This window comes from Mesoplodon mirus (assembly GCF_964341445.2).
Source record: "Mesoplodon mirus genome assembly, chromosome: 5".
Lineage (NCBI taxonomy): Eukaryota > Metazoa > Chordata > Mammalia > Artiodactyla > Ziphiidae > Mesoplodon > Mesoplodon mirus.
The window spans coordinates 69211104-69238407 of NC_138980.1; the positions used below are offsets into that span (position 1 = coordinate 69211104).

Sequence of the window (27304 nt, forward strand, 5' to 3'; positions counted from 1 at the left end):
AAGTAAAAAGCATCCAAACTGGAAAGGAAGAATTAAAACTATCATTATTTGCAGATGACATGATATTATATATAGGAAACCCTAAAGACTCTATCAAAAAATTGTCACAACTAATAAAATTCGGTGAAGTTGCAGGATAAAAAATCAATATACAAAAATCTGTTGCATTTCTGTACACCTTGCATTTAAAAACAGGGATAATAGTCCCTTCTCACAGGGTTGTTGTGAGGATTAAATGAGAGGGGTGTATGTAAAGTCTTGAGTACAGAGTCTGGCCCAGAGTAAAAGGTTAAGGGATGGGAGCTGTTATTACTATTCGGGGGATGTTATCTTAAGTCCAAGGAGATGAGGGACATGAAGAACTTTGTAAGCATTAAAGTGCAACACAAATGCCATGGGTAATTATTGTCTTGAATGTGTTCAGGGCATGGGTTCTTCTACCTCACAGGAGGAGTACTGAGGGAAGCCAAGCATCTCTCTGGATAATATGCTGTTCTCTTTACCTTTTGACTTTTTTGGACCTCAAATTCCTTTTCATTTTCTGCCTGGCTTCCTGTGCTGGGGGCATGCTAAGCAGCTACAGGAAGAGTCTACTCTCATCAAGTGGTCCAGAATCTGAGGGAAAGTTTTGGTGTTACAGGTGTGGATGGGTCTTGATTTAGCTTTGATCTTGCCTGGTTCTTGGTGACCTGTTGGTAATAGTGACCACTAAATGGCTCCATGAGAGGCCCAGGGCTGGGCTTCCTGGCACAAGTTACCCTGGTTGACTTTCTTCTTGACTTTGAAACTAAGGACTCACAGAGCTATAGTTTGATAGCATTGGCATAAGCAATGCAAATAATAGCTGCTAATGGTTACTCAGTGCCTATTACAGGCCAGGCTCTCTGCTAAGTGCTTTATAGTCTTGAAACCTAACAACACTGCGAGGTAGGTACTATTATTATCTTCTTTTTACAGATGAGGAAATTGAGACTTGTAAAGTACATTGCTAAGGGTCATGTTTCTGGTAAGTATATTCAGACCCTGGTCTGTCTGATTCTATTGGTCTGAGCTCTTTTCTTTGTGATCTTTCCATTTAGCTGTGCATTAGAGTCACCTATGAAGTTCACTAAAATTCCTGCTCCTTGGGCCCCAATTCTGTAGATGTGTGGTAGACCCTGGTACTGTAGTATTTTCTTTCTCCCAGATTTATTGAGGTATAATTTACATAAAATAAAATTCACCCACTTAAGTGTCTAGTTTGATAAAATGTAGTAGTTGTATACAATTGTGTAAGTATCATCACAGTCAAGATATGGGACACTTCCATAACCCTGAAAAGTTTCCTTGCATCTTTTGATCCTCTGATGCCTACAATTTTAACCCTCTGGGCAGATGGTTCTGATGCACAGCTAGGTGTGGGGCTACTGTATGTGTTATGGTGCCTGTGCATGTGAGGAACTGAGGCTCTAGAGAAGCAGGATAAAAGCAAGAAAAGAAGAAAAAGGCACTTAGAAGGAAGAATGATGGGCCTTGCTACCTCCAGATAAGTTGTGCTGTACAGGCTCCTTGTGGAGAGATGGGGTGTGGAGAAGAGAACTCTAGACCAAACCCACTTAAACGTTTTTTCTCCTCACATGGTTTCTTCCTCAGCCACAGAGAGCTGGAGGATGCTGAACAAAGTTGGTGTACATGGCTGGGTAAATTGCTCTGGGATGGAGAGGTGAGTACTATTGGTAAGCTGTGGGAGAAGCTTTGGGTATGGGGAGGAGGGCTAGCAAGGAGGTGAGACACTACAGTTGGGAATTCCAAGGATGGGACCTCTTCCTCCAGGTAGAGATTACTTTGGTTCCTTTGACTTTCCTCCACTGCAAGAATCCAATAGTGACTCTCCTTAATCTGAAGTCCAGTTAGGAAAGTTAGCCTATAGCAAGCAGGTTCAGGCTGTGGCCCAGAGAACACTTGGATAATAATGTAGGAAGTGTAAAGTGTAGCTCTGATAGTAGAGAAGATTTGGGTGGCAGCTTTGCGCCAGGAGTCTGGAGACTTTGATTCTTGGTTCAGCTCTGGCCCTGGTTTTGCCTTTCTTTTCTCAATGTCCTTCTCTAGGTAGTCTCTGTTCAGCTTACCTCTCATGGATAGAATGGGGAATAAAGTGAGCAGGTGGTAGCACTGTGGTTTCAATGTATACGTTGTAGTGACGTTGGTTAGCTTGGCAAAAGTAGGTTGCAAAGGAAATTGTGTAAACATTTTATACTGGCTCTCAATAGTTGTATGTTGAAACCTGAATATGCTCAGCCCTTCAGTATTTTCTGATCTTTAAAAATTTTCTCTCTGGTTTGTTAGATGTAACAGTTCTCCCCCCACCACCCCACTTTTTTTTAAATAAACAGGATTATTTATTTATTTATTTAAAAATATTTATTTATTTAATTTATTTATTTTCCTTATTATTACTTTTTTTTGGCTGCGTTGGGTCTTAGTTGCCGCACATGGGATCTTTACTGAGGCATGTGGGATCTTTTTTTCCTTATAGCCCGCGGTCTGCTTGGGTGTCTCTCTAGTTGTGGTGCACAGGCTTCTCTCTAGTTATGGTGTGAGGGTTTTCTCTCTCTAGTTGTGGCGCGCAGGCTCCAGGGCACGTGGGCTCTCTTGTTGAGGTGCGCGAACTCAGTAGTTGTGGCATGTGGGCTTAGTTGCCCTGCAGCATGTGGGATCTTTGTTCCCTGACTAGGGATTGAACCCACATCCCCTGCATTGGAAGGTGGATTCTTTACCACTGGACACCAGGGGAGTCTCCCCCCTCCCACCCCGTCCTTTCCTATATGGTGAAGTTGTGAATGAGGGTATGAAGTTGTGAGAGACTCATTCTCGTGTCCCTTTTATGAATCACCCACTCATCTTCCTGGTGGATGTCTGCACTCTGGCACGGATTCTGGGATTCAGTTTCCTTATTTGTGATGTTCAGCTTCTGGTCCCTGTGATTCACCTCAAGAGGAAATATCTGGAGCAGCGCCACAAGGCTGATTAGAAGAGGAAGGGGCAGAGGGAGAAAGATAGGAGTGGTATTGTTGTGAAAGGAAGCAGTTGTGATACAGTGCTGTACGTTGTAAATAAAATCACCCGAGCCTCTTCTCACTTGAGAAAGAATGAGTTTGGGTAGTGGCCCAATGGCCTCATCTAAGAGGACACTGCGGTGTCAAGGGTGGGGGGTTATTTTTAAGAGTAACACGTTAGCCACTTTGAGTTCAGGAGGCTGTATAAAGTTTAAATTACTCTTAGTTTCTGTTACCTCAGTGTCCAGCCTCCCTCCCTGTGGTTTCAGGGCTTTCTGGCAGTGAAGACATTTATCAGGTCAAAATTATAACTATAATAGGTCTATTAAGCATCCCACATAGTTTCACATACATAACGTTATCCTCCCTGAAGCCCCCTCAAAACATTGGAGTCTGGTAAAAATTTCTTCTTAAACAATCTTACAGATTACTCTAATGAGGAGAAAAATGGAACATTTAAGACATTTTTAGCATCATGTGATTTTAGAGCCAAAAGGGACTCTAGAGTCTGACCCTATGTTATGGATGAGGGGCTGAGGTCCAGAGTGGAGAAAAGACTTACTGAAAGTCACTCAACCAGCTAGTGGTAGTAAGGGTCCTGAAAAGCACAGATGTGACCCAGAAAATTCCCAGAATATAGATGCTCATGTATGATTTTTCTGAGGCATCAAGGAAGCTTCTTAACCCATTTTTGTGGCTAAACAAACACCAGTGGCTGATTGCCCCCATTTCCTCTATGTCCCTTGACTGTGGCTATGAGGTACAGACTGGCCTCCAGCGTGCCCCAGGATTATGTGTTTGCATTAGGTGGGTCAAAATTGAGGCTCAGCAACTAGAGATTACAGGGTGCGAGAGATCTTTGGCTGCAGATAGGGATTCAGTGGGAGACTTACTGGTTGGAGCCACAGCTTAAGTCAAATTTCAACATGACAGACTTTAAGAAGGTATTTTAGGGTTGTGCTATAGAACTTGTGGTCTTTTGGTATGGCCTGGGGAAATAAATATACGTGGTACCATTGTGGTGGTTTTACTGCAGTTTAGCCTCTTGTAGTAAAATAGCATTTGTTTCAGTTCCCTTTTTCTAATTTCTTTCTGCATTCTTCTCAGTTCTATCAGGCTCTTTTGCCCTAACTTCTCTCCATCTATCAGACTCTCAGAGCTGCTGTAGATTTTGGGAGGAGGAATTGGAAAATGAGCTGTGACCTACAAGTCAATTTCCCCAGGTGGATAAAGTCCTCTGTAAACCACAGAGGGGCCTCCTCATTCCAGCAATCTGACCAGGCAGACGGACTCGTAGTCTATGGGGGCAGGGGAGGAGGTGGGGGCCCGTATTTCTTGGGCTAGTGAGGAACTGCCTGAGTCTTTGCAGTCTAGGCAGAGGAGGCAGGAGGCACTGGGGTGGGCTAGTCGCCTGGGCTGGGGTTGCCTGGGCAGATGTGGAAGCGGCTGGAAAGGTGGCACTGTACTTGGGTTGCTGGCGCTGCGCTGTTCCTAGGAGACGGAGAAGCAGCAAGCCTGTGGGGGAGGGGGAGCAAGTGGGTTGCTGCTTTTAGCAGCTGAAAGGGCTGCAGGGAGCTCTGGGTAAGACATTTTCTGCTGCTGCTGCTTCTGCGGTAGAAGCTGCTGCGAGTAAGTCAGAGGAAGGAGGATCAAGAGGGGAGGAGGCTTCATTTGCAGCCATGCTGAATCACTGTTGCTGATCAGATCTCCCGCTGGTTGGCTGGGAGAACCGAGAACAGGGCTAGGATCCTCCAGTGCATGCACAGCTCAGCGGCTGCCACCCTGGCTGGGCCTCACACAATGGACGGTGAAAGGTATGTTATGTATAAGTGTGTGCGTGCACGCACGCGCGTGCGCGCGCCTGAGTGTGTACGTGTGTGTGTGTGTGTGTGTGTGTGTTTGTGTGCGCTCACGGTGCAGCCACCAGCTTTGCGTTGGCATTGGTTAGACAGGGTTGGAAGACTTGGTCACTGATGGATCCCAGCGGGCAGCAGAGTCAGAGCAGGAAAGCCCCTTTCCCCAGAGATCTGGCTTCCACAGAGGCAGGTCTGGGTTTGCTGGGCAGCGGAGCACCCTGAAAGAAGGGACTTCCTGGCCGGTGTTCGGGAATAGTTTCAGCATGGGCAGAATCAGGCTGTTTCAAGGAGGCGTCTCCCTTTCCTGGCTACTTTCCCAGGGTGGTTTTTCTTTGGTGGGGGGTTTTTGATATCATAGCAGGGCTGGTCTGACACAGAGTACTTGCATTTTCACTCTGAAGTGCTCAAGTTGTCAACACGCACGCCAGGCTGATGTCTTTCCTAACTGTGTGTGTGTGTGTGTGTGTGTGTGTGTGTGTGTGTACCTGTATACACACACAAGTTCAAGTGAGAAGGAGAGAAATCCATTCAGGTGACACTTGCTCTGAACTGACTTCCATTTGCATTGAAAAGTTTACAAATTATACTGGAAGTTATATTCTTTAGAGAAACTTGCTCCTTCCATCAGGGGTTTCTTTATGAAATAGAAATTAACAGATGGGAATTTAAGTATTTCTGTTGAGCTGGATCTAACTAGCGAGGGATTGTTTCCTGGCAGGCACATGCATTTTAATAAATTTTAAGCTGTTATCTGAGGATCTGATTCTTTCATCGTGAAGGTGCTCAGTGTGGTGCAGGGGCGGGTCATTCCTCTGTATGCTAAAACGTCCCCTCTTCATTCTGTGGGTCTGCGGCTGGTAGAGAACAAGGCTTGCCATTTTCCTTGAGGTGAGAAGACTGCAAGAGCGGTCAGGCCATGGCAGTGGACAGCAGAGGAGGGAGGGCTGCTGCTCTGAGTTGCCAGTTTGATTCAGATGGTAACCAGCTGGTTAAATGAAAACAGGTTACACTAAGTCAGCACTGTCTGGAGAGCACCTCAGTACACTTTCTTTTGCATGGATTGTCCCAAATCTTGCCCCATCTCATGGGGCAGAATGATGTCATTAAACATCTCTAGACCCCATTAGAATTGGCATGATTGTTTGGTGTCCTCTTGTCTGAAGAGGCCCCCAGGGATTGTGTTTCTTGATGTGACTCCCAGGAAGAGATTGGGACATTTTAGACTGAGTGTGGTGCTGGTACAGCCTCTCCTTGAGTGCCCTTTGCAACAGGAGCTTAGCGTTGGACTCTGTGTGGCCACTGGCCGACAGAGCATCTGAAAGCCTGCTTCCTTGGGACAGAGGTGCACAGTGTCCCTACACCTTCTCTTATTGGTCTGGTAGCCAACAGAGGGCAGCAGTGATGTGAATGGAGGTTTAGAGATTCTAGATTTGCTTACATATTGGGGCTGAAAGGTCCATTTCAAACTAGCAGCAGCAGATCAAAGTACTGCTTCCCAAGCATTTTGGGGTACTTATTGTGTTCTCAGTTCTGTGTTCAGAAATGTAATGAGTCCTTGCCCCCAGGAGCTCTCTTGTTCTTCAACACTCTGGTGCCTCTCAACTGGGATGGCTGACGTCTTTGGCATTACGACACCTAGTTTTTACACATGTTCTTTTAGTTTTTCCTATCAAAGGCAGAGAAATCGAAACCTTGCAGCTTCCAGTGTTCACCAGGTCACCAAGCTCACTACCTTTTGTTCCCACTCCAAGACCAGCTTACCCTGCCAGGCATTCAAGTCTTGTGAAATCTGGCTCCAGTCTCCATTCCCACTGCTCACCCATACCGCTACCAAGAGATCTGTGGGTCTCTTTTGTGATCACCCATCCTGTACAGTACTTCATCCAGTCTCAGATCCTTAGCTTCCAGAGTTTGTTTTTGCCTGGAATGCCTTTTGCTTCTACCTTTCCAAAAGTTATTCATCTATCAAGGCTGTTTTAAAATTCCACTTTGTCTTGGAAACCTAAGCTTTTCTGGTTCTGGCAGATGTTCTTCCTAATTCCAATTCCATAGTTGGGTACTGAATAATAGGCCCACCCACAAGTTGTTTCTGTGCTTTTGTTTCATATAAGTCCCCAAACTGGGAGATAGGTCCTCAAGGGCAAGGATGCTGCCTATATCTCTGAATTCTCCACATTAACTACTGTGTGGCTGCACACATAGTAGGTGTTAGATAATTATTTGCTGATTAGCTGATAACTTTTGTGGGACGCTCTGATAACTAAAAAGGAAGCTCATGAGAGAGGCGATTGAAACCTCTGGCCAATAGGTTCATCCTTGGATATCAGCCTTATTATCTCAGCACGGGTAATTGACCCCATGGAATGCTTTGAGGTGGGGGCAGAAGAGGGGGAAGTAGCCTTGTTTCACAAGTACCCTGGGAAACTCAGGGCCAGAGAAGCTGAGTGACTGGCCTAGGATCACATGTCAGACCTCTGGGGACTGGAGGGATCCTGAGTCTGGTTCTTCCACACTTAACCCGCTGAAGCTTAATTGGGGCTGTTTTTAAGCATTAAAAATGTTCAGCCTAGAGATTTCTAATGAACAATTTTCTTTCTTTGTCATGAGGGTACGAAAATCATGGGCTTTGGGGTAGCATAAGCTTGCAGTAAATCTATTTCATAAACTGTATGACCTTGAGTGTGTCACATTTTTTCAGAATTAATTTTTCTTTTCAGTGTAGAGGGACAGTTTCCACATCTCATAGAGTTGTTGTGAAGATCAAAGGAGGCAATTTAGATAAAGCACCTAGTAAGTGTTTCAGGCACAGTGTGAGTACTCAGTAAATGGTAGCTGCTGTTATTGTTGGTGTCCATCTATTGCCCTGTTGTACTCCATGGTTTGTGCTTGGATAGTACCCAGGGCTTATTTTAGGGCCTTCCTATATTTACAATCCAAAGAAGATTTTGTGGGACCATTCCCATGAGAAAATTAGAGAGATCTTATCAGGTCATCATCTCCCATCCGCCTAAACTTGTCTCCTCACAGTAAGATACCACACAGGGCGTGGCACTTCCTCTTGTAGGATTCACCAGCACCTACCTTAGTCCTCCTTTTTATAGACACCCTGAGGCATCTGGATGCTTTTGTGGTTTGGAACCATGAACTGGATACTCCTAGTTCAGGCCAAAATCTTAAGAAGAAACTGTGAATTTACACTCACCTTTGCAGTATCCCCTAAGCGCTCCAGCTCTCTACAGGACCTTCTGATGCCAAGTTTCCCATCTCCCTCTGTGAAGACTCATTGTGCCTTGATCAGTCAGAGGAAGATGACTTTGTCTTCTATTTTGCATAGGAAAAGGGTCTCCAGCTCTCAGCCACTACAGTGGTAAATCGTGTGTGTGTGTGTGTGTGTGTGTGTGTGTGTATAGAGCAGATAGACATGGAAAATGACAGTAGCTCTGGCTACTGGGACTTAATTTAAGTTCTGGAAATCAGCCTTGTGGATGGATTACAATAAATTCCCAACTTATATGAGGTACCTAGAATGGTCAGATTCATAGAGGCAGAAAGTAGAATGGTGGTTGCCAGGGGCTGGGGAGAGAGAAAAATGGGGAGTTATTGCTTAATGGGCATGGAGTTTCAATTTGGGGAAATGAAAAAGTTCTGGAAATGCATGGTTGCACAAGAACATAAATGTACTTAAAGCCTCTGAATTACACTCTTTAAAATGGTTAAAATGGTAAATTTCAAGTTACGTATATTTTACCACAGTTACAAAAATTTACAGGCAAAGTCTCTGGCATATCCACAAGAATTGCAGAGAACCACATCTTTTGGAAGAAGCATCACAAAAAGGGGAAGTTGGTTGTCTATTTTTCTTAAAATTGTGGTGGTTTTCTTCATCAGAAGCATCGGGATGCCCCTGATTGTGAGGGGCATTGTGTGCCCAGCAGTGTGCCGTGAACTTGTGTGAGCAGTCCTCAGAGGGAGAATGGCTCGTCCTTATGGAGGAGAGCCTGCTCCTGGAACTCCAAGAACTTATCTTTCCATTCTTGATCAGGAGCAGATAGAGCATATTTTTTGAAAGAACGTGACATACACAGCCAATGCTCTCCAAACGCTGAGTTTTGCAGTGCCAGGTGTAACACTGGCAAGACCTAGGGAAGAGCAAATGTTCAGTATCCTAGCCTTTCTCTTTTCCTCTCGGCCCTCTCCCACCCCTAGAAGGCATGGGTGGAAACTTCTGTAGAAATTTTTCGGCATCACTGCTGCCTGAAGCATATGTGCATTTCAACCATGATAAATGAAACCAAATTTTCCATTTTGGAAATACCTTTTGGTGAAGCAAGGTTTTCAACTGCAAGAAAACAAAGTCAGTTGAAAGAAACCTCTTGATTTCCCCACACCCAGATTTGGATTTTTAGGCTTCTGCTTCTTGCTACGTTTTAGATTGTTAAGACACATCCAGACAAGAACATTTTGGGGTAAGTTTTCTAAAGCAAGTGTTTTATTTGATGAAATTTGCCATTGTAGAATGACCTAATTTTTTTCAAATCTGGGTAAACCCTAAAACTAGGTTAGACTTAAAAAAGCATTAATGCACTATGTAAAAAATAACTAGAACATGTTTTGTTCTTAAATATTATTTTCCCTATCAAATAAGTTCAATGGTTGTCAAGTTAGAAATCTGTAACTTTTTATAATTTAAAAGGATTTTCAGACTCTCAGCCCAACTTTCCTGGACTTTTCTTTTTAACTTGTGAAAGTCTATTGTAGTCTGTATCAAAACCACACACATGGAAGAGCTCAGCTCTCCTAGTCAAACCAAATAGAAGCTTAGCTTCCAAAAATGCCACATAATGAGGCTGTGTTTTCTTTTAGCCTTTCTCTCTCCTTGTCTCATTCTATCTGTCCGAACTCAAGTGTTTCTCTTATGTTTTACATTTTTTATGCAGCCCGCTTAAGAGATTTCCCCCTTGGTTTTGAAGGAAGCTATCTGTGAATTGGACTGTTAGGAATGTGATTAGTAACATACCTGCTCTTGAGCTTGTTTATGAAGGAGCACATTATAAGAATGGCAGCAGCTGCTGGCCAGCTTTGATGCATCATGATGGGCTTGTGTGGAAATTCTAAGTTCTGTATAATTAACAATATCAACTCCCGTACATAATGCAGTTCCCCACAATCAGTGGAGTGAAACAGTGCTATGTCACAGGTCCTAGGGGATTCAGACTTTTTCATTTAGCCTGGTTTGGCCATACCATGAAGAACCTCAGAGAGTGGATCATAAGGATTGAGCCCCCATTGGCCGATGGGCTGTGGACATTATCCCAAGTCAGTGGACGTTGCTATTAAGAGCATAGGCCCTGGAGTCAGACCTGGGTTTGAGTGTCAGTTCTCTACTTAGTAGTTATGTGGGACTTTTGGACAAGTTTTATCTCAGTGTCTCAGGAGATAATACCTCATAGGGTTGTTCTGAAGATAAAATGAGATAGTAGAGGTAAAGTAAGCTTTCAGTAAATGTTAACTGTTACCGTTACCCAGGAGCTGTAGCCTACTGAAACATATCTTCCCTGTGTCCATGTGTCCTGTTGCCGGGAATCAGCTGATGCTGTGAACTGAGGTGGCACTGTGAAAGTGTAGGAGAATATGGAGCTCTATAGCAGCCTGTGTGTAGGGGGTGTTTCTTGATGACAGGACTGCACCATCACACCCTGAATCCTGCAGCCTGGGTATCTTCAAGTGCCAGGTCCTTCATTCATCCAGATGCAGAAATCTAAATTTGGTCATTTTGGCCTTGAACTTAATAGGATTGAGAAATAAGCTAGATCTGCAGTTTGCCCAGAGCCTGGTAGGTTCTGAAATCCTCGCTTGTCAGTTTCCTTTGCTGCCCAGACTTGGGGAAGTGGAGTCATGCTGATGAACTCATCATGACTGAGGTACAGCAGTCAGAGTGTCCTTTTATTAATTTGCGATGAAAAGTATTACTGGCACAATGTTCCTGAGGGCCTGCTACCACTTTCTTGCTTCCTGAAGGAGAACCATGGGGGAGGCCAACTTGATCAAGCGGCTCCATTGCGAGCTGGGGACTGAGTTAGGGCGTTTGAGTGTTTATAGGTTTCAAGTTCCACAACAGGGATCTGACCTGAGGCTGAACCAAATGATTGTCTGATGATTAAATCATATCTTTCATAGATAGTGTTGGATGAGCTGGACCAAGGGCTTTCTCAGTCTGATTCTTTTTTTTCGATTTCCCTTTCTAAAGGACACTTTTGTTGAGGGATTTTAATGCATTCGGCATAGTCTTAACTCCGACTCAGAGTTGTGCTGCCCTCTTTAGGTGACTTCGACTCTCTTTATTCTGTCTCATCTATAGCCTGACCATAATGTGCTTGGGCTCTGTGTGTGTGGCCCACGCTGCCTGAACTTTATTTGCATCTCTTGAAGACTTGTAGTGGGGATGCAGTCTTTAACCCTCAGCAGCGTTTCTTAGACTCCCATTTCCTCTCCTCCCCATTCTCTCACACCCTGGATGCTCTGGAGCTCCTCGTTTCGCACATCCCCCAAACACTTCTGCACAATTGGATGCTCAGAGGTTTTTATGTGTCCTGCTTTGCTGACATGCCTTCTACTGTCCTTTCCTTTCCATTTATTGCCTGGATTTTCCTTAGTGATGGAAAGAGCCTAAGAACTGACACAGTAAGCAGCAACCCTTCTTGCTTTCTTCCTTCTACTCTAGTTGAGTCTGGCTTTCTCTTCTCCACCCGCCTCCACATCCTCCTGATACTGTATCACCAATGCAGGGGACTAGACTGGCTAAGAATGCCCCTCCCCTCCCCCCAGTACCTCCTATGGGGAGGAGGGTGGGGGAAGTTGAGAGGGATAAAGCTATAATTATTTTAATGAGGGGATGTGAGGAAAGATGGAATAATTGACCGTTATACCTCATTTACTTATCCATCCATTCAGTTACTCAGTAATCATTTATTGAGCACATGCCATGTGCTAGAGGCTAAGACTATAGAGGGAAATAAGGCACCATCCTGGTTCTCATGGAGCTCAAAATCTAGGGTGGGCAGTGGTGTGCAAGAGCCAGCACTCACCCACTTGCCAGAGCTGCTTGTTAAATTTTTAAGAATTTTGTGAGTCAGTTATTAAATACAGCCCTTATTAAAAATTATATTATGTAACTTACTAATAAATTATATTAAAAACAAGTGTAGTAAAGACTCATCACTTTCTAATTATTTTGCTAATATCTATGCCCTTTAGATTATGTCTATTATACTTGTGTAGTGGAAGTACTATATGGTGTTACAATGCACATCTCTTCCCAATCCGTGTGTTCAGTGAGATCCCATTGGTGGCTTGAAATCTGCCATGGTGGAGGTATTTACACCAAGGAAATTGGCAAATATTACAAATCAGGGCCCCCTTCTTTGTAACCAGCTGTTACACATTTACCAGCACACACTCTGTGGGGGAGAGAAGAAGTAAGAGGAGTAAGAGGAGACAGAGAAGTAAGAGGTCACTACAGTATAATACAGAGAGAAGCACAGAGTACTGCGGGAACACAGAAGAGGGGAAGTTAGTCCAGTGTAGTGGAGGATGATGGAGAAGACCTTCAGCAAGAAGTCTGAAGCGCTGATGGGAATGAGCTAGACATAGGGGACAGTGGGTGGGGATAGGGCAAAAGAGCCTGGTTTATTAAGGCAATTGTGAGTATTTTAGTACCTCAGTAACAAGAAGTCTTCAGAACAACGATGAGATTATGCAGGGCCAGGCTGGGTCTCTGAGACTTATTCTGGATGCAGTGAGGAATCAGTGAGAGCTTTCACGTAGAACGTGCCATGCACACAATGACATTCTGTAAAGATCATTCTGGAGTCTGTGTGGAAGTTACCGTAGTAAGCCAGGTGAGAGATCTTGAGGGCCTGGACTGAAGTCGTGGTAGCAGTGACCGTGAGAAGGGAATGGAGTGGAGAGATAGTAAAGGACCTAGGACTGATGGGACTTGTGGTTATATGTGAAGTGAGAGAGAGAGAGGGAGGGAAGAAGATATCAAGGATTTGGATATCCCAGTTTCTTGGATAGGTGAGTGGGTAGTTGGTTATACCTCTGGGATCGAGAATATAGATAGAAGAGTAGGCTTGAGGGAGGGTGGGGAGCATGAGTTAAGTGTAAGTTACTGTGAATAATCTAAGTAGGGGAGTCAATTCAGACACGGGATATATGACTCTGGACTTTAGAGGGGAGGGGAGGGTGGGAGAAAAGGCTGTGGGAGGTGGCGTACCATGAAGAGGGCCTGATGTTTAGAGTTTATGTATTTTTATGTATAACTTCTATAATTAATAGTTTATGTGTATTGATTCATAGTTTAACTCTGAAGACCAGCTCTACTTTCATTTTTTTAAATTGTTGGGTTGGGGGCAATGGTTGGGGCAGACCATCCCTTTCTGCTGTGCTCTCTACCACTCTGGGGGCAGTGAGAGGTCTTCAGATCAGAGTTCATTGATGAGAACGATGTAATGAAGACCTGCTGTGGGCATGGCCCTATGCTGGGAAGGCTAGGCCGTATGAGAGTCCTTGGACACATAGTCCTTGCTCAGCAGGAATGTCGAATCTAGCATGAGGGGGCTGGGTGGCTAACTATGTGCTATGAAAAGGTACTCAAACACAAGTCAGTATTCTATGTGCCAACTGAGTTACAGGCCATAAATACTACAGTGGTTTAGAGAAGGCAGAGATCACTTAGGACTGAAGTATTCAAAGGGCTTCATAGAGGAGGCAAAACTTAACTCACTGGACCATTCTGGAAGTCTGGAAAGTGCAAAGTACAACAAAACAAAGGAGAGCAAGCTTCCCAGTTACTAGTCACAGTGGAGGTTGTTGTCAGTGCTTCCAAAATGGCTCTATTTGGTCTACGTCTCTTCCATATATGTAAAATAGAACGAATAATTTCTGTCCCCTGGGCTTTTATGAGCTCTAATCTTTTTAGTTCTCTGTCAGAAACCTTCAGTTGTTCCTGATCAGTACCAGATTATGTTTTCTCTTCCTGTCTTTTTAAGTCTCTCTACAGTTTGAAGACAACATTTATAATGAATATATGTGCAGTGTTCTACAGTTTGTAAATTTACTCTAGGAATGCAAGTATAGTGTAGTATTAGAAAATATATGTCATATACGACATTGAAAGATTAAAGGGAAAAATCTGTATAATCATCTCATTAGATTCACAAAAACATTTGATAAAATTCAGTTTAACTTTATGATTAAAAAATAAGACACAAGGGAGTTTTCTTAATTTGATAAAGGCCATCTGCAGAAATCCTAAAATTAACACACAGTGAGGAAACACTACAAACATCTTTTTTAAAATCAGGAAGATGACAAGAATATTCATTAGCACACTTTATGTTCAACATTCTGTGATATATGACTAAAGGTGGCATAACAGGTGAGTGGGAAAAAGAAGTATTCAATAAATGGAACTTACAGGAAAAAATTAGATCCATATTTAATATACTGACATAAAAATCAACATCAGATAAAATAAGGGCTTAAATATCAAAAGCAAAAATATTAAACCTTTGATATAAAATAGAAATTTATATCTGTCTGGCATGGAGTAGGGAAGGACACTAACTACAAAATAAATTATACTTGTGGGATTTTTAATAGGAAGGTTTTTATCTTTACTGTGTTCTCCCCTTCCTTGATAACATTCTCTGTTTTGAGATTTTCTTCACCTTTTTAAACACATGATTCTAGTCATCTATCTTGATATTTATCATACTATGCTCAGCTAACTTCTTTGCACCCTGAATGCAGGCAGTCCCCGAGTTCAGAGGTCTGTAGCTTACATTTTCATGCTGAAGTGAAAGTGGGAAGGAAGCCAGAAGAGGCATCTGTCCTGGTCAGACAAGCTGTGGGTCTGGCATGCTGGTTATATTGGAATGTTCCAGTGGTTACCAATCCCAGTGTGAAATCGAGAGAGACTCTCAGGTCTCTTAACCATAGCAACGCCTATCTTGAGCCAGTTTGCAAGACTAGGTGGTAGCATCAACGGAGGCACTAAGGGAAGACAAAGGAAGCCACTCTCAGTGTCTTAGAGTTGGAGTGAACTGTGGGTCCCCAAATCTACACAAGTGGAGAAGGTTCTGTTTTTCTACTAGCAAAGCAGAGCTTAACCTGGTCCAAAGAGACATAACTCCAATGTCCTGGACTTGACTTGGAGCTGAATAGTTTTATCAGTTTGGAGAAGTTCCTTTCCTTGCTCATTTTTTGGATTCTTCTTTCCCACCCCACCATCAAGTTGAGACTTGTTGCTCAGGAGTGATTGGGCATCTAGCTGGCATCCCATAGGAATTTGAGTGTTTTGTCTTTGTTATAGAGGTCTTTGAGATTACGGGTGGCTCTTGCTAGTCACCACCTGCTCATTTAGGCCACATAGCTAGTCTTTTTATAACAATCACAATCCCTTGTCTTTCTATGGGATTATGGTTTCGCCAAAGCTTTCACTCTTGTGCCACTGTTCTCCACGCTGTAGCCAATGTGACCTTTTTTTTTTTTTTTTTTTTTTTTTTTTTGCATTATGCGGGCCTCTCACTGTTGTGGCCCCTCCCGTTGCGGAGCACAGGCTCTGGACGCGCAGGCCCAGCGGCCATGGCTCACGGGCCCAGCCGCTCCGCGGCATGTGGGATCCTCCCGGACAGGGGCACGAACCCGCGTCCCCTGCATCGGCAGGCGGACTCTCAACCACTGCGCCACCAGGGAAGCCCAATGTGACCTTTTTAAAGCACAAATGTGTTCACCTACTTCCTGCTCCACTTCTTTTCTTAAAACTCTGATGGCTTCTTATTGTTTAGAATGAAATCCAAACTCCTTAGCTTTGTTTATGACACTTAAAAGACCGCTCAGTCTTCTAGGCTTTTCTCTTGATACTCTCCTTTAGTTTTACTGAACTTCCAGTGCTTTGAACATACTTGACTCCTTTTCTCTGGGTCTTTGTTCATATTGTTTCCTCTGCTGTTTCCCATCTTCCTTTTTACCTGGCTAATTTCTGCTCTCCTTTAAGACTTCTGTTTTTCCTCAACTTCTAGTAAGTTTTTCCTCAACCTGCCAGCACTGGGATAGTTGCCTATCCTTTGTGCTTCTGAGAAATGTTTACCTGGCTTTCTCTGTCACTGAACTCTAAGCTTTGTGAAAGCAAGGTCTGTGATTTCCTTATTGTTGTGTTTCTCTTGAATTTAAATACAGTGCTTGGCACATAGTAAACTCCTTTAAATGTTCGTTGAATGAACCAACATCCCTGTGAAGTGAGTGGTATAGTGCTTAAACTCCCCTCACCCCCTACCCTTTTAGGGATGGAGAGATGGAGGATAAGGACCTCCCACAAAGTTACACCTGTGCTTGATGGAAGAAGCTGAGCTCGGATCTGAGGGGTGCATTTTCTGAGGGGTGCATTTTGCACTGGAAGATCCTGCAGAAATTCCTGACCCAGTGATTTCCTTCCCTGCTGGGTCTGTGGTGAAGAGAACAGGCTGACAGAGATGCTCCTGGTGGGTGGGCAAATGCATGGGTTTGTGGCAGTTGGATGAACGAGTTTACCAACATGTGATCCTCTCTTTCCCTTCCCACTCCCTTCCTGTTCACAGCATCAAGCTGAGCTCCCAGCCCCCAATACAGGCTGGGGATGACGAAAAGAACCAGAGGACGATCACTGTCAACCCTGCCCACATGGGGAAGGCGTTCAAGGTTATGAATGAACTGCGGAGGTACTTTTCCTATTTTGCTCGTGCCCTTTTGGAAGGAACTTGCTGGGTGAGCGTCATCAGGGACTGAGAACAGAGGTCAGAACACCACCAACTAGTGAAGTCTGACTCTTCCTCACCCACACTAGTCACTTGGCTTTCCCTTTCAAACTCTGATAGAGACAGAATGGCTTCCTCAAATCTCTCTCTTTCCTTTGTGTTTATTTAACAACTATTGTTTCAGTGCTTAATCACTGGGGAAAAAATCCATTATGGTTACAGCAGTTCTGTTCATAAACTTGACTTCCAACCGAACCAGCTGCATGAAGGCCAGTAATAGAATGATTGCAACACCTACATACAATTGCAGATTAACGATTGTGGATGCCAGACATTTTCTTTGGGCCTCCCTCTCTCATGCTTTGGTCTGAACTTTTGTCTTTGTCAAGACAACCACATGAACGGAAGAATACCTAGCTTCTAAAATGCAGTATAACTCTATAAAGAAAGAAATGAAATGCAGAAGCACTCATCCTCACTGAGCTAAACAGTGAGGGGTGCGCAGGCTGTTTGTAAGGCCAATGTGCATGTTTGCTGAGCTTTTTTGCAAGACAGGTTCAGGGCACTGAACATGTTTTTCTGTACGGAGGCTGTGCATACAATCTCTTCTTTATCAGAGAGCTCAGAAGCTTCCTTTGCCCATGGCATTATTTGTTATCTTTTTTATTGAAATACAGTTGATTTACAATGTTGTGATAGTTTCAGGTGTACAGCAAAGTGATGCAGTTATATATATATATATACATTCTTTTTCAGATTCTTTTCCATTATAGATTATTACAAGATATTGAATATAGTTCCATGTGCTGTACAGTACATCTTGTTTATCTATTTTGTATATAGTAGTATGTATCTGTTAATCCCAAACTCCTAATTTGTCTCTCCCCCACCCTTTGCCCTTTGGTAAGCATAAGTTTGTTTTCTATGCCTGTGAGTCTATTTCTCTTTTGTAAATAAGTTCATGTGAATCATTAGTTTAGATTCCACATATAAGTGATATCATGTGATATTTATCTTTCTCTGTCTGACTTACTTCACTTAGTATGATAATCTCTAGGTCCATCCATGTTGCTTCAAATGGCATTATTTCATTCTTTTTTATGGTTGAGTAGTATTCCATTTTATATATATATATATATGTAAAAAACGATGGTGTATATATATATATCATTTATATATTGTATATATATACACCATATCTTCTTTATCCCTTCATCTGTCAGTGGACATTTAGGTTGCTTCCATATCTTGGCTATTGTAAATAGTGCTGCAGTGAACATTGGGGTGCATGTATCTTTTTGAATTAGAGTTTTCATTTTTTCCAGATATTTGCCCAGGAGTGGGATTGCTGGATCATATGGTAGTTCTATTTTTATTTTTTTAAGGAAATTTCATACTGTTCTCCGTAGTGGCTGCACCAATTTACATTACCACCAACAGTGTAGGAGGGTTCCCTTTTCTCCACACCCTCTCCAGCATTTATTATTTGTAGATTTCTTGATGATGGCCATTTTGACTGGTGTGAAGTGATGCCTCATTGTAGTTTTGATTTGCATTTCTCTAATAATTAATGATGTTGAGCATCTTTTCATGTTTCTCTTGTGCCCATGCCATTATTTACTGCATATTTCATCCTGTTGTGAGTTGTAACTGTTTATACCCTCTTTGTAGTTCATGCTCTCCCTGAGGGCAGGGGCAACTTCTGAATCATTTTAATCTCTAGCACCTTGTACTTCATAGGAGTTCTGAGTTATCCACCAAAGCTGCCCAGACATACTGGCTAGGCTCTGGGATGCGTGGGTGAGGGTACAAGGTAAAAAATGATAATAAGTCAATGAAGATGGTCTTTCTACAGTGCAAATAGGTGTTATGAAGGAAAACTGCATCAGGTGCCTACCAGATAGTAGGTATGCAATAATTGTTAATTTCTTAAAGGGTGTCGTTAAAGCAAGCATGTCAAACCACAACTTTGGAGAACACTTCCTAAAGGGGAAGATGCTTGAGCTAAATTCTGAAGAACAAGTAAGAGTTAGAGAAATGAGGGCCTCCCTGGTGGCGCAGTGGTTGAGAGTCCGCCTGCCGATGCAGGGGATACGGGTTCGTGCCCCGGTCTGGGAGGATCCCATATGCCGCGGAGCGGCTGGGCCCGTGAGCCATGGCCGCTGAGCCTGTGCGTCCGGAGCCTGTGCTTCGCAACGGGAGAGGCCACAACAGTGAGAGGCCCGCGTACAGCAAAAAAAAAAAAAAAAAAAAAAAAAAAAAAAAAAAGAGTTAGAGAAATGAAAAGTGGTAAGGTTAGGGGGAAGTCTTCCAGCCAGAGAAAATGGCATGAACAAAAGCACAGATAGCTGAAGATGTGTGTTTTGGGTAGGGGCTTAAACTACTTGTAAACAAAAATTCTATATTCATTTACTCATTTCTCCTTTCTGCAAGGCCTAGGCTTTGGCATTAAAAACCAAGTTAAATTAGATTTGTCTTATGCCCTACTGATCAAAAAATTTTTAACTTATTTATTTTTGGCTGTGTTGGGTCTTCGTTGCTGCGCACGGGCTTTCTCTAGTTGCGGCAAGTGGGGGCTGCTCTTCGTTGTGGTGCGCGGACTCTAGAGCACAGGCTCAGTAGTTGTGGCTCATGGGCTTAGTTTCTGTGCAGCATGTGGGATCTTCCCGGACCAGGGCTCGAACCCGTGTCCCCTGCATTGGCAGGCGGATTCTTAACCACTGCGCCACCAGGGAAGCCCTATTGATCAATTTTTATTAGGCTTCCTGCCAGATTTCCTAGAAGCTCCATCCATAGTTGTTTTAGGCAGTGGGCAGTGCTAACAGTCAATCCTAATTCTCTTTTGTCACTAAAGAATTTGTGTTGTGTTCCCTAGACACTGTTGAAGTTCCTCATTTAGTTCCCTTGAGTATGGCTTGTGTCCTTTTTCTGATTTAAGACTTCAGGTCTCCAAATAAACAACCTAACTTTACACCTCAAGGAATTAGAAAAAGAAGTTCAATCTAAGCTCAAATTTAGCAGAAGGAAAGAAATCATAAAGATTAGATAAAATGAAATAGAGACTAGAAAGACAATAGGAAAAAAATCAATGAAACTAAGAGCTGTTGCTTTGAAAAGATAAACAAAATTGACAAATCTTTAGCTAAACTAACCAAGATAAAAAGAGAGAGGACTCACAATTATTAATGAAAAAGGAGACGTTACAACTGTTATCACAGAAATACAAATCATTACAAGAGGCTACTATGAAGAATTATATACCAGCAAATTGGATAACCTAGAAGAAATGGATAAATTCCTTGAAACATAAAAACTATGAAGACTGTTTCGCTTTGTCACAGCTAAAGAGGCATGGACATATATACACTACCAAACGTAAGGTAGATAGATAGTGGGAAGCAGCCGCAGAGCACAGGGAGATCAGCTCGGTGCTTTGTGACCGCATGGAGGGGTGGGATGGGGAGGGTGGGAGGGAGGGAGATGCATGAGGGAAGGGATGTGGGAACAGATGTATATGTATGACTGATTCACTTTGTTATAAAGCAGAAACTAATTAAAAAAAAAAACTATGAAGACTGGATCAAGAAGTAGAAAATCTGAACAAACCAGTAATGATTAAGGAGATTGGATTGGTAATCAAAAATCTCTCAACAAAGAAAAGCATGACCAGATGGTTTCACTGGTGAATTCTACCAAACTTTCAAAGAATAATTAACACTAGTCCTTCTCATACTCTTCCCAAAACTTGAGGAGGAGGGAATACTCCTAAACTCATTACCAGCATTACCCTGATACCAAAGCCAGCTAAGCACACTACAAGAAAAGAAAACTGTAGGCCAATATCCCTGATAAATATTGATGCAAAAATTCTCAACAAAATTCTAGCAAACAGTATATGTGTGATCTGGTAAAATATGATCTGATAAAAGGATCATATACCATGATCAAGTGAGATTTATCTCTGGGATGCAAGGGTGGTTCAAGATAATGAAATCAATAAATGTGATACACCACATTCATAGAATGAAGGATAAAAATCATAAGATCCTTTCAATAGATGCAGAAAAGCTGTTTGGCAAAATTCAACATCCTTTCATAATAAAAGACTCCCAACAAATTGGTTATAGAAGGATCATACCTCAACATGTTAAAAGCCCTGTATGACAAACCCACAGCTAACATCATAATGGTGAAAGTTTGAAAGCTTTTTCTCTGAGGTCAGGAAAAAGACAAGGGTGCCCACTTTCACCATTCTTTTTGAACATAGTACTGGAAGTTCTCACCAGAGCAGTTAGGCAAGAAAAAGAAATAAAAGGCATCCAAATTAGAAAGGAAGAAGTAAAATCATCTCTGTTTGCAGATAACGTGATCCTATATATAAAAAACCCTAAAAGACTCCACCAAAATCTGTTAGAACTTAAAAGCAAATTTGGTAAAGTTGCAGGATACAAAATCAACGTACAAAAGTCAGTTTCATTTCTATACAATAACAAATTATCTGAAAAAGAAATAAAACAATCTCGTTTACAATAGTGTCAAAGCAATAAAATATTAGGAATAAATTTAACCAAGAAGGTGAAAGATCTGTACACTGAAAACCATAAGACATTGATGAAAGAGATTGAAGAAGAGACACAGATAAATGGAAAGATATCCTATACTTGTGGATTGAGAGAATTAATATTGTTAAAATGTCCATACTCCCCAAAGCCATCTGTAGATTCAGTGCAATCCCTATCAAAATTCCAATGGCATTTTTCACAGAAATAGAAGAAACAATCCTAAAATTTGTATGGAACCACAAAAGACCCTAAACAGCCAAAGCAATCTTGTAAAAGAAGAGCAAAGTTTGGAGACATCACACTCTCTGATTTCAAACTACAGTTGGCCCTTGAACAACATGGGTTTGAACTGCAAGGGTCCACTTACCTGGATTTTTTTCATTAACTGCTATTGTACTACACTATCTGTGGTTGGTTGAATTCTGGATGTGGAATTGTGGATATGGAAAAGTTATACGTGGATTTTTGACTGCATGGGGAAGGAGGAGTTTGCTCCCCTAACCCCCATGTTGTTCAAGGGTCGACTGTATATGACAAAACTATGGTAATCAGAACAGTATGGTATAGACATGTAGACCAGTGGAACAGAATTGAGAGCCCAGAAATAAACCCACATGTATTTGGTCAACTACTATTTGACAGAGGAGCCAAGAATACTTAATGGGGAAAGGGTAGTCTTTCATCAAATGGTGTTAGGATAACTGGACATCCACATGTGAAAGAATGACATTGGACTCCTATCTTACACCACTCACAAAAATTAACTCAAAATGGATTAAAGACCTAAATGTTAAGACCTGAAACCATAAAACTCCTGGAAGAAAACAGGGGAAAAAAGTAAACAAGTGGGACTTCATCAAACTGAAAAGCTCCTTCACAGCAAAGGAAATCATCAAAAAAATGAAAAGGCAACCTATGAAAGGGAGAAAATACTGGCAAACCATAAATCTTATGAAGGGTTAATATCCAAAACATATAAGGAATGCTTAGAACTCAGTAGAAAAAAATGATTAAAAATGGGCAAAGGACCTCAATAAACATTTTTGCAAAGAAGATACCCAAATGGCCAACAGGTGCATGGAAAGGGGATCAACATCACTAATCATCAGGGAAATTCAAATCAAAATCACAATGAGATATCACCTCACACCTGTTAGAATGGCTATTATCAAACAAACAAAAACAGACAAACAAATAAAAAACACAAGAGATAACAAGTGCTTGTGAGGCTGTGGAGAAAAGGGAACCCTTGTGCGCTATTGGTAGGAAAGTAAATTGGTACAGCCACTATAGAAAACAATATGGAGGTTCCTCAAAAAATTAAAAATTGATCTGTGGGCTTCCCTGGTGGTGCAGTGGTTAAGAATCTGCCTGCTACTGCAGGGGACATGGGTTTGAGCCCTGGTCTGGGAAGACCCCACATGCTGCGGAGCAACTGAGCCTGTGTACCACAACTACTGAGCCTGCGCTCTAGAGCCCACGAGCCACAACTACTGAAGCCCGTGTGCCTAGAGCCTGTGCTCTGCAACAAGAGAAGCCACCACAGTGAGAAGCCTGCACACCACAACAAAGAGTAGCCCCTGCTCTCAGCAACTAGACGAAACCCGCATGCAGCAGCAAAGACCCAATGCAGCCAAAAATTAAATAAACAAAACAAAACAAAAATTGATCTGCTATACAATGTAGCAATCACACTTCTGGGCATATATCTGAAGGAAATGAAATCACCATCTCGAAGAGATATTTGCACTTCCATGTTCATTGCAGCATTATTCACAGTAGCTAAGACATGAACACAACCTAACTGTTGGTCAGTGGATGAATGGATGAAGAAGATGTGGTATATATACACACTGGAATATTATTCAGCCATAAAAAAGAGGAAATCCTGTCATTTGCAACAACATGGATGAACCTCGAGGGCATTGTATCCAGTGACGTAAGTCAGACAGAGAAAGACAAAGACTGTATGATCTCATTTATATGTGAAATCTAAAAAAGCCAAACTCACAGAAAGAGAATAGGTTAGTGGTTGTCAGGGACTGGGGGTTGTGGGAAATGGGAGATGTTGGTCAGAGGGTACAAACCTCCAGTTTTAAGAGGAATAAGTTCTGGGGATCTAATGTACGATGTGGTGACTATAGTTAGCAGTACTGTATTGCATACTTGAAAGTTGCTAAGAGAGTAGATCTTAAATGTTCTCACCACAAAAAGTAAATGGTAACTATGTGAGATGATAGATGTATTACCTTATTGTGGTAATTATTTCACAATATATATCAAATCATCACATTATACGCTTTAAACTTACACAATGTTATATGTCAATTATAGCTCAATAAAACTGGGGGAAAAAGACTGCCTGGTTTAGCCAACTGTAGTAACTGCTTAAAGGTAGAGCTCAGGAAATAGACATGCACACAGAATTCCCCCAACCCTCACTTCATATTATTAGCATTTTTTCTTTTTCTTAAATACCTAAAAAAAATCCTGTTATGTCTGTTCCTTCTTTTGCAAGTTGCCACATTTTTGCATCTTTCCTCAAAAGCATCAAGTTGGATTTAACCTCCTCCAACAGTCCTGCTGCTTCTCTTTTGTATAAGTCAGCATTTGCCAAGGCTGTTCTGAGGAACATTTCCTCAAGATGCTCTGTGGGGAAAAAAGAGATCTGTAACAAAATGAGTTTGAAAAATGCTATATAAAACTGCTATACCCACCCCCCGAGATTCATAATATATATAGGCGTATTAAAATCTCTGAGAAGACATACAATAAACTTGTCTAACTGAGGGTTTCCCACATGTTTTTGAATCCTCTTTGGTTGTTGTTGTTCTGTATAGACCGAGTGTTCTGTGAAACTTATTTTGGAAAACACTGGTCCTTTGCTGAAATTTAAGTGAATAATCTTTGTATGAGTCAGGATTTTTCAGAAAAACAGAACCAATAATACATCTATTTATATATCTATTATTATTATATTATTTATATATATGTATTGCTTCTGTTTCTCTGGAAAACCAGATATATAGACACAGATATGTAAGAGGAGATTTATTATAGGAGTTTACTCACATGATTGTGGAGGACGAGAATTGCCACAATCTGCTGTCTACAAGCTGGAGAACCAGGAAAGCCAGTGGTATAATTCAGTCCAGATCTGAAGGCCTGAGAAACAAGAGCCAGTGGAGTATGTCTTGCCGTCTAAAGGCCCAAGAACCAAGAGCTTCGATGTCTGAGGGCAGGAGAAGATGGCCAGTATAGCTCAAGAAGAGAAAGAGAGAATTCACCCTTCCTCCACCTTTTTGTTCTATTCAAGCCCTCTGTGGATTGGATGATGCCCACCTACATTGGTGAAAGAGATCTTCTTTTCTCAGTCTACCAGTTCAAAGGCTAATCTCTTCTAGAGAAACCTTTGCAGACACACCCACAAATAATATTTTATCAGCTATCTGGGCATCACTTAGCCTGGTTAAGTTGACATATAATATTAACCATCACAGTCTTGTTCTTCCTTTTGATTTTTTCAAATTGATTTTGATTTTTTCAAATGGACCACAGTCTGTTTATGTTTTGGTTGGGAAAATTTTAGTGCAGGTTTAGGCATGGATTTCCCTTTCATTTTTAAATTAAAACCTTTAAATTTTTCTTTAAAAATTTGTAAATTTTATAAATTTTTTGTGAAAATATATTATAGAACATTTAGAAAATACAGGTGAGCAAAAAGTCACAGTGCTAACCATTGTTAACCCTTAGGAGATCTTTTTTTTGTTTAAAATATGTCTCAACCAGATTTTTTTTCCTATGGGTGATTTTTATTTTATTTTTATTTTTTAAAAAATATTTTAATTTTATTGGCGTACAGTTGATTTACAATGTTGTGTTAGTTTCAGGTATACAGCGAAGTGATTCAGTTATACATATACATATATTCATTCTTTTTAGATTCTTTTCTCATATAGGTTATCACAGAATATTAGGTAGAATGCCCTGTGCTATACAGTAGGTCCTTGTTTATCTGTCTTATATATAGTAGTGTATGTGTTCAACCAGATTTTTATTCTTAACATTATGTTGAACAAATTTTTTATGTTACTGTTCTACAACTTCATTTTAAGTGGATGAATGATATTCTATTTTTGTTTTTTTTAAAACAGTTCCGTGTTGTTGGATGTCTAGGTTTTCCAATCCATCAAATAAATAATACCTGCAGTGGTTATGTGTGAAGCAGGATAGCACAGTGGTCACAAGCATAGACTCTGGAGCCTGGTTTCAAATCTTGGCTCCAGTGCTGACTAGCTGTGAACCTGGGCAAGTTCATTAATATCCCCAACCTCACTTTTGTCAACCATAAAATGAGGCTAATAATAGTTCCAGTCTTGCTGGCTTGTTAAGAGGATTAATAAGTTAAGTGCTTAGAACAGTGACAGCACATATATTACTGTTGTTAAGTACTTGTGCATATTTACAATTATTTCTATAGAATTAATTCCTAGAAGTAGAATTGCTAATTTAAACAGCATGTTGCATAATAATAATAACAATAGCTATTCCTTAGATATTTTATGAGTCCTTGCAACATAGTGAACATTCTGTATTAGCTGTTATTATGATGGCGATTTTTAAAAAAAGTCTTTATTTAATTTATTTTTGGCTGTGTCGGATCTTAGTTGCGGCACGCGGGATCTTTCGTTGCGGTTGTGGTGCGTGGGCTTCCCTCTAGTTGTGGTAGGCAGGTTTTCTCTTCTCTAGTTGTGGCACGCAGGCTCCACGACGCCTGGGCTCTGTAGTTTGTGGAACGCTGGCTCTAGTTGAGGTGCGCGAGCTCAGTAGTTGTGACGCGCAGGCCTAGTTGCCCTGCGGCATGTGGGATCCTAGTTCCCTGACCAGGGATCGACCCTGTGTCCCCTGCATAGCAAGACAGATTCTTTACCACTGGACCATCAGGGAAGTCCCCTGACGGCGATTTTTTGCTTCAGGAATATGACAGTAGGTGAGACAAAGTCTTGCCCTCAATCTTGCTTGCATTCTAGTGGTGTTCAAAGACTATATCAAATTCTAAGGTATTTAAATGGCTAACTTAAAAAACTAGAGTGGAATGGGGGAGGCAGTGAGAGAAAGGGGGCCTGAATAGACACTTTATTGATTTGGGTGAGTTTAATGGGAACTGGAGAGAGGCATACTTTGTTTTGATGAAGGCCAGGGTGAAGCACCTTGCCATTCAAGGGGTCAGGCTAATGAAATGTTACCTGATATTCCAGGGACCTAGGGTTATTTCTTGCATTATTTTCACATTCCCCTCCCTCAGTTTTAAGCTATTTTAGTTCAAGCACACATGTTCTTTGCAATTTATGAATCACACAATTCACGTGTTTCCTGTTCTTTATACTTGCATTGTAGAAAATGGGCTGCTGACGTGGTAACCAACCAGCTTTCCTCCTCCTTTTGTACTTCCTCGCTCTGCTCTGGTCAGACCAACAGCTGCTTCTGGGCAGCAGAGCCCTAATGGCTCTTTGTCTCCTGACTTACCCAACCAACCAGCAAGTGGGCACGTGGTCCTTGTTGGAATAGCACCCCCTCATCAGGCCTGAAAAGGAACAACAATCTTCTATCTTATCTTTACAGTTTGAATCTCTCATTTCTCCATTGCAAAAAGTTCTCTGCTTCATCTTTTTTTTTAGATTGTTTTCCAGTATGGCTTTATTACTAGTAACGAGCCATTTTAGCACACTGCTTTTTGTTTTTCTTTTCTTTTGAAGTGTATCATTTTTTTAGCCTTTAAAATTTTTATTCCTTCTTGCTTTTAGTATAACTTTTAAAAATTGAAGCATAGTTGATTTACAATATGGTGTTAGTTTCAAGTGTACAGCATACTGATTCATTTTTTTTCAGATTATATTCCATTATAGGTTATTACAGGATATTGAGTATAATTTCCTGTGCTGTATAGTAAATCTTTGTTGCTTATCTCTTTTATGTATAGTAGTTTATATCTTTTAATACCATACTCCTAATTTGCCCCTCCCCCCTCCCCTTTGGTAACCATAAATTTGTTTTCT

General features: G+C 41.7%; 1 protein-coding gene across 1 annotated transcript in view; it reads left to right on the plus strand.

Moving 5' to 3' along the window:
- Positions 1-4793: 4793 nt before the first annotated feature.
- Positions 4794-27304, plus strand: part of KLHL3 (kelch like family member 3) — a gene marked incomplete at both ends in the record, with an annotated part of 109948 nt that continues 87437 nt past the window's right edge. The window contains 2 exons of the mRNA XM_082621730.1: positions 4794-4849; positions 16531-16650. Of these exons, the coding sequence (XP_082477856.1) occupies positions 4794-4849; positions 16531-16650 (176 nt within the window). The remainder of the gene's footprint in view (positions 4850-16530; positions 16651-27304) is intronic.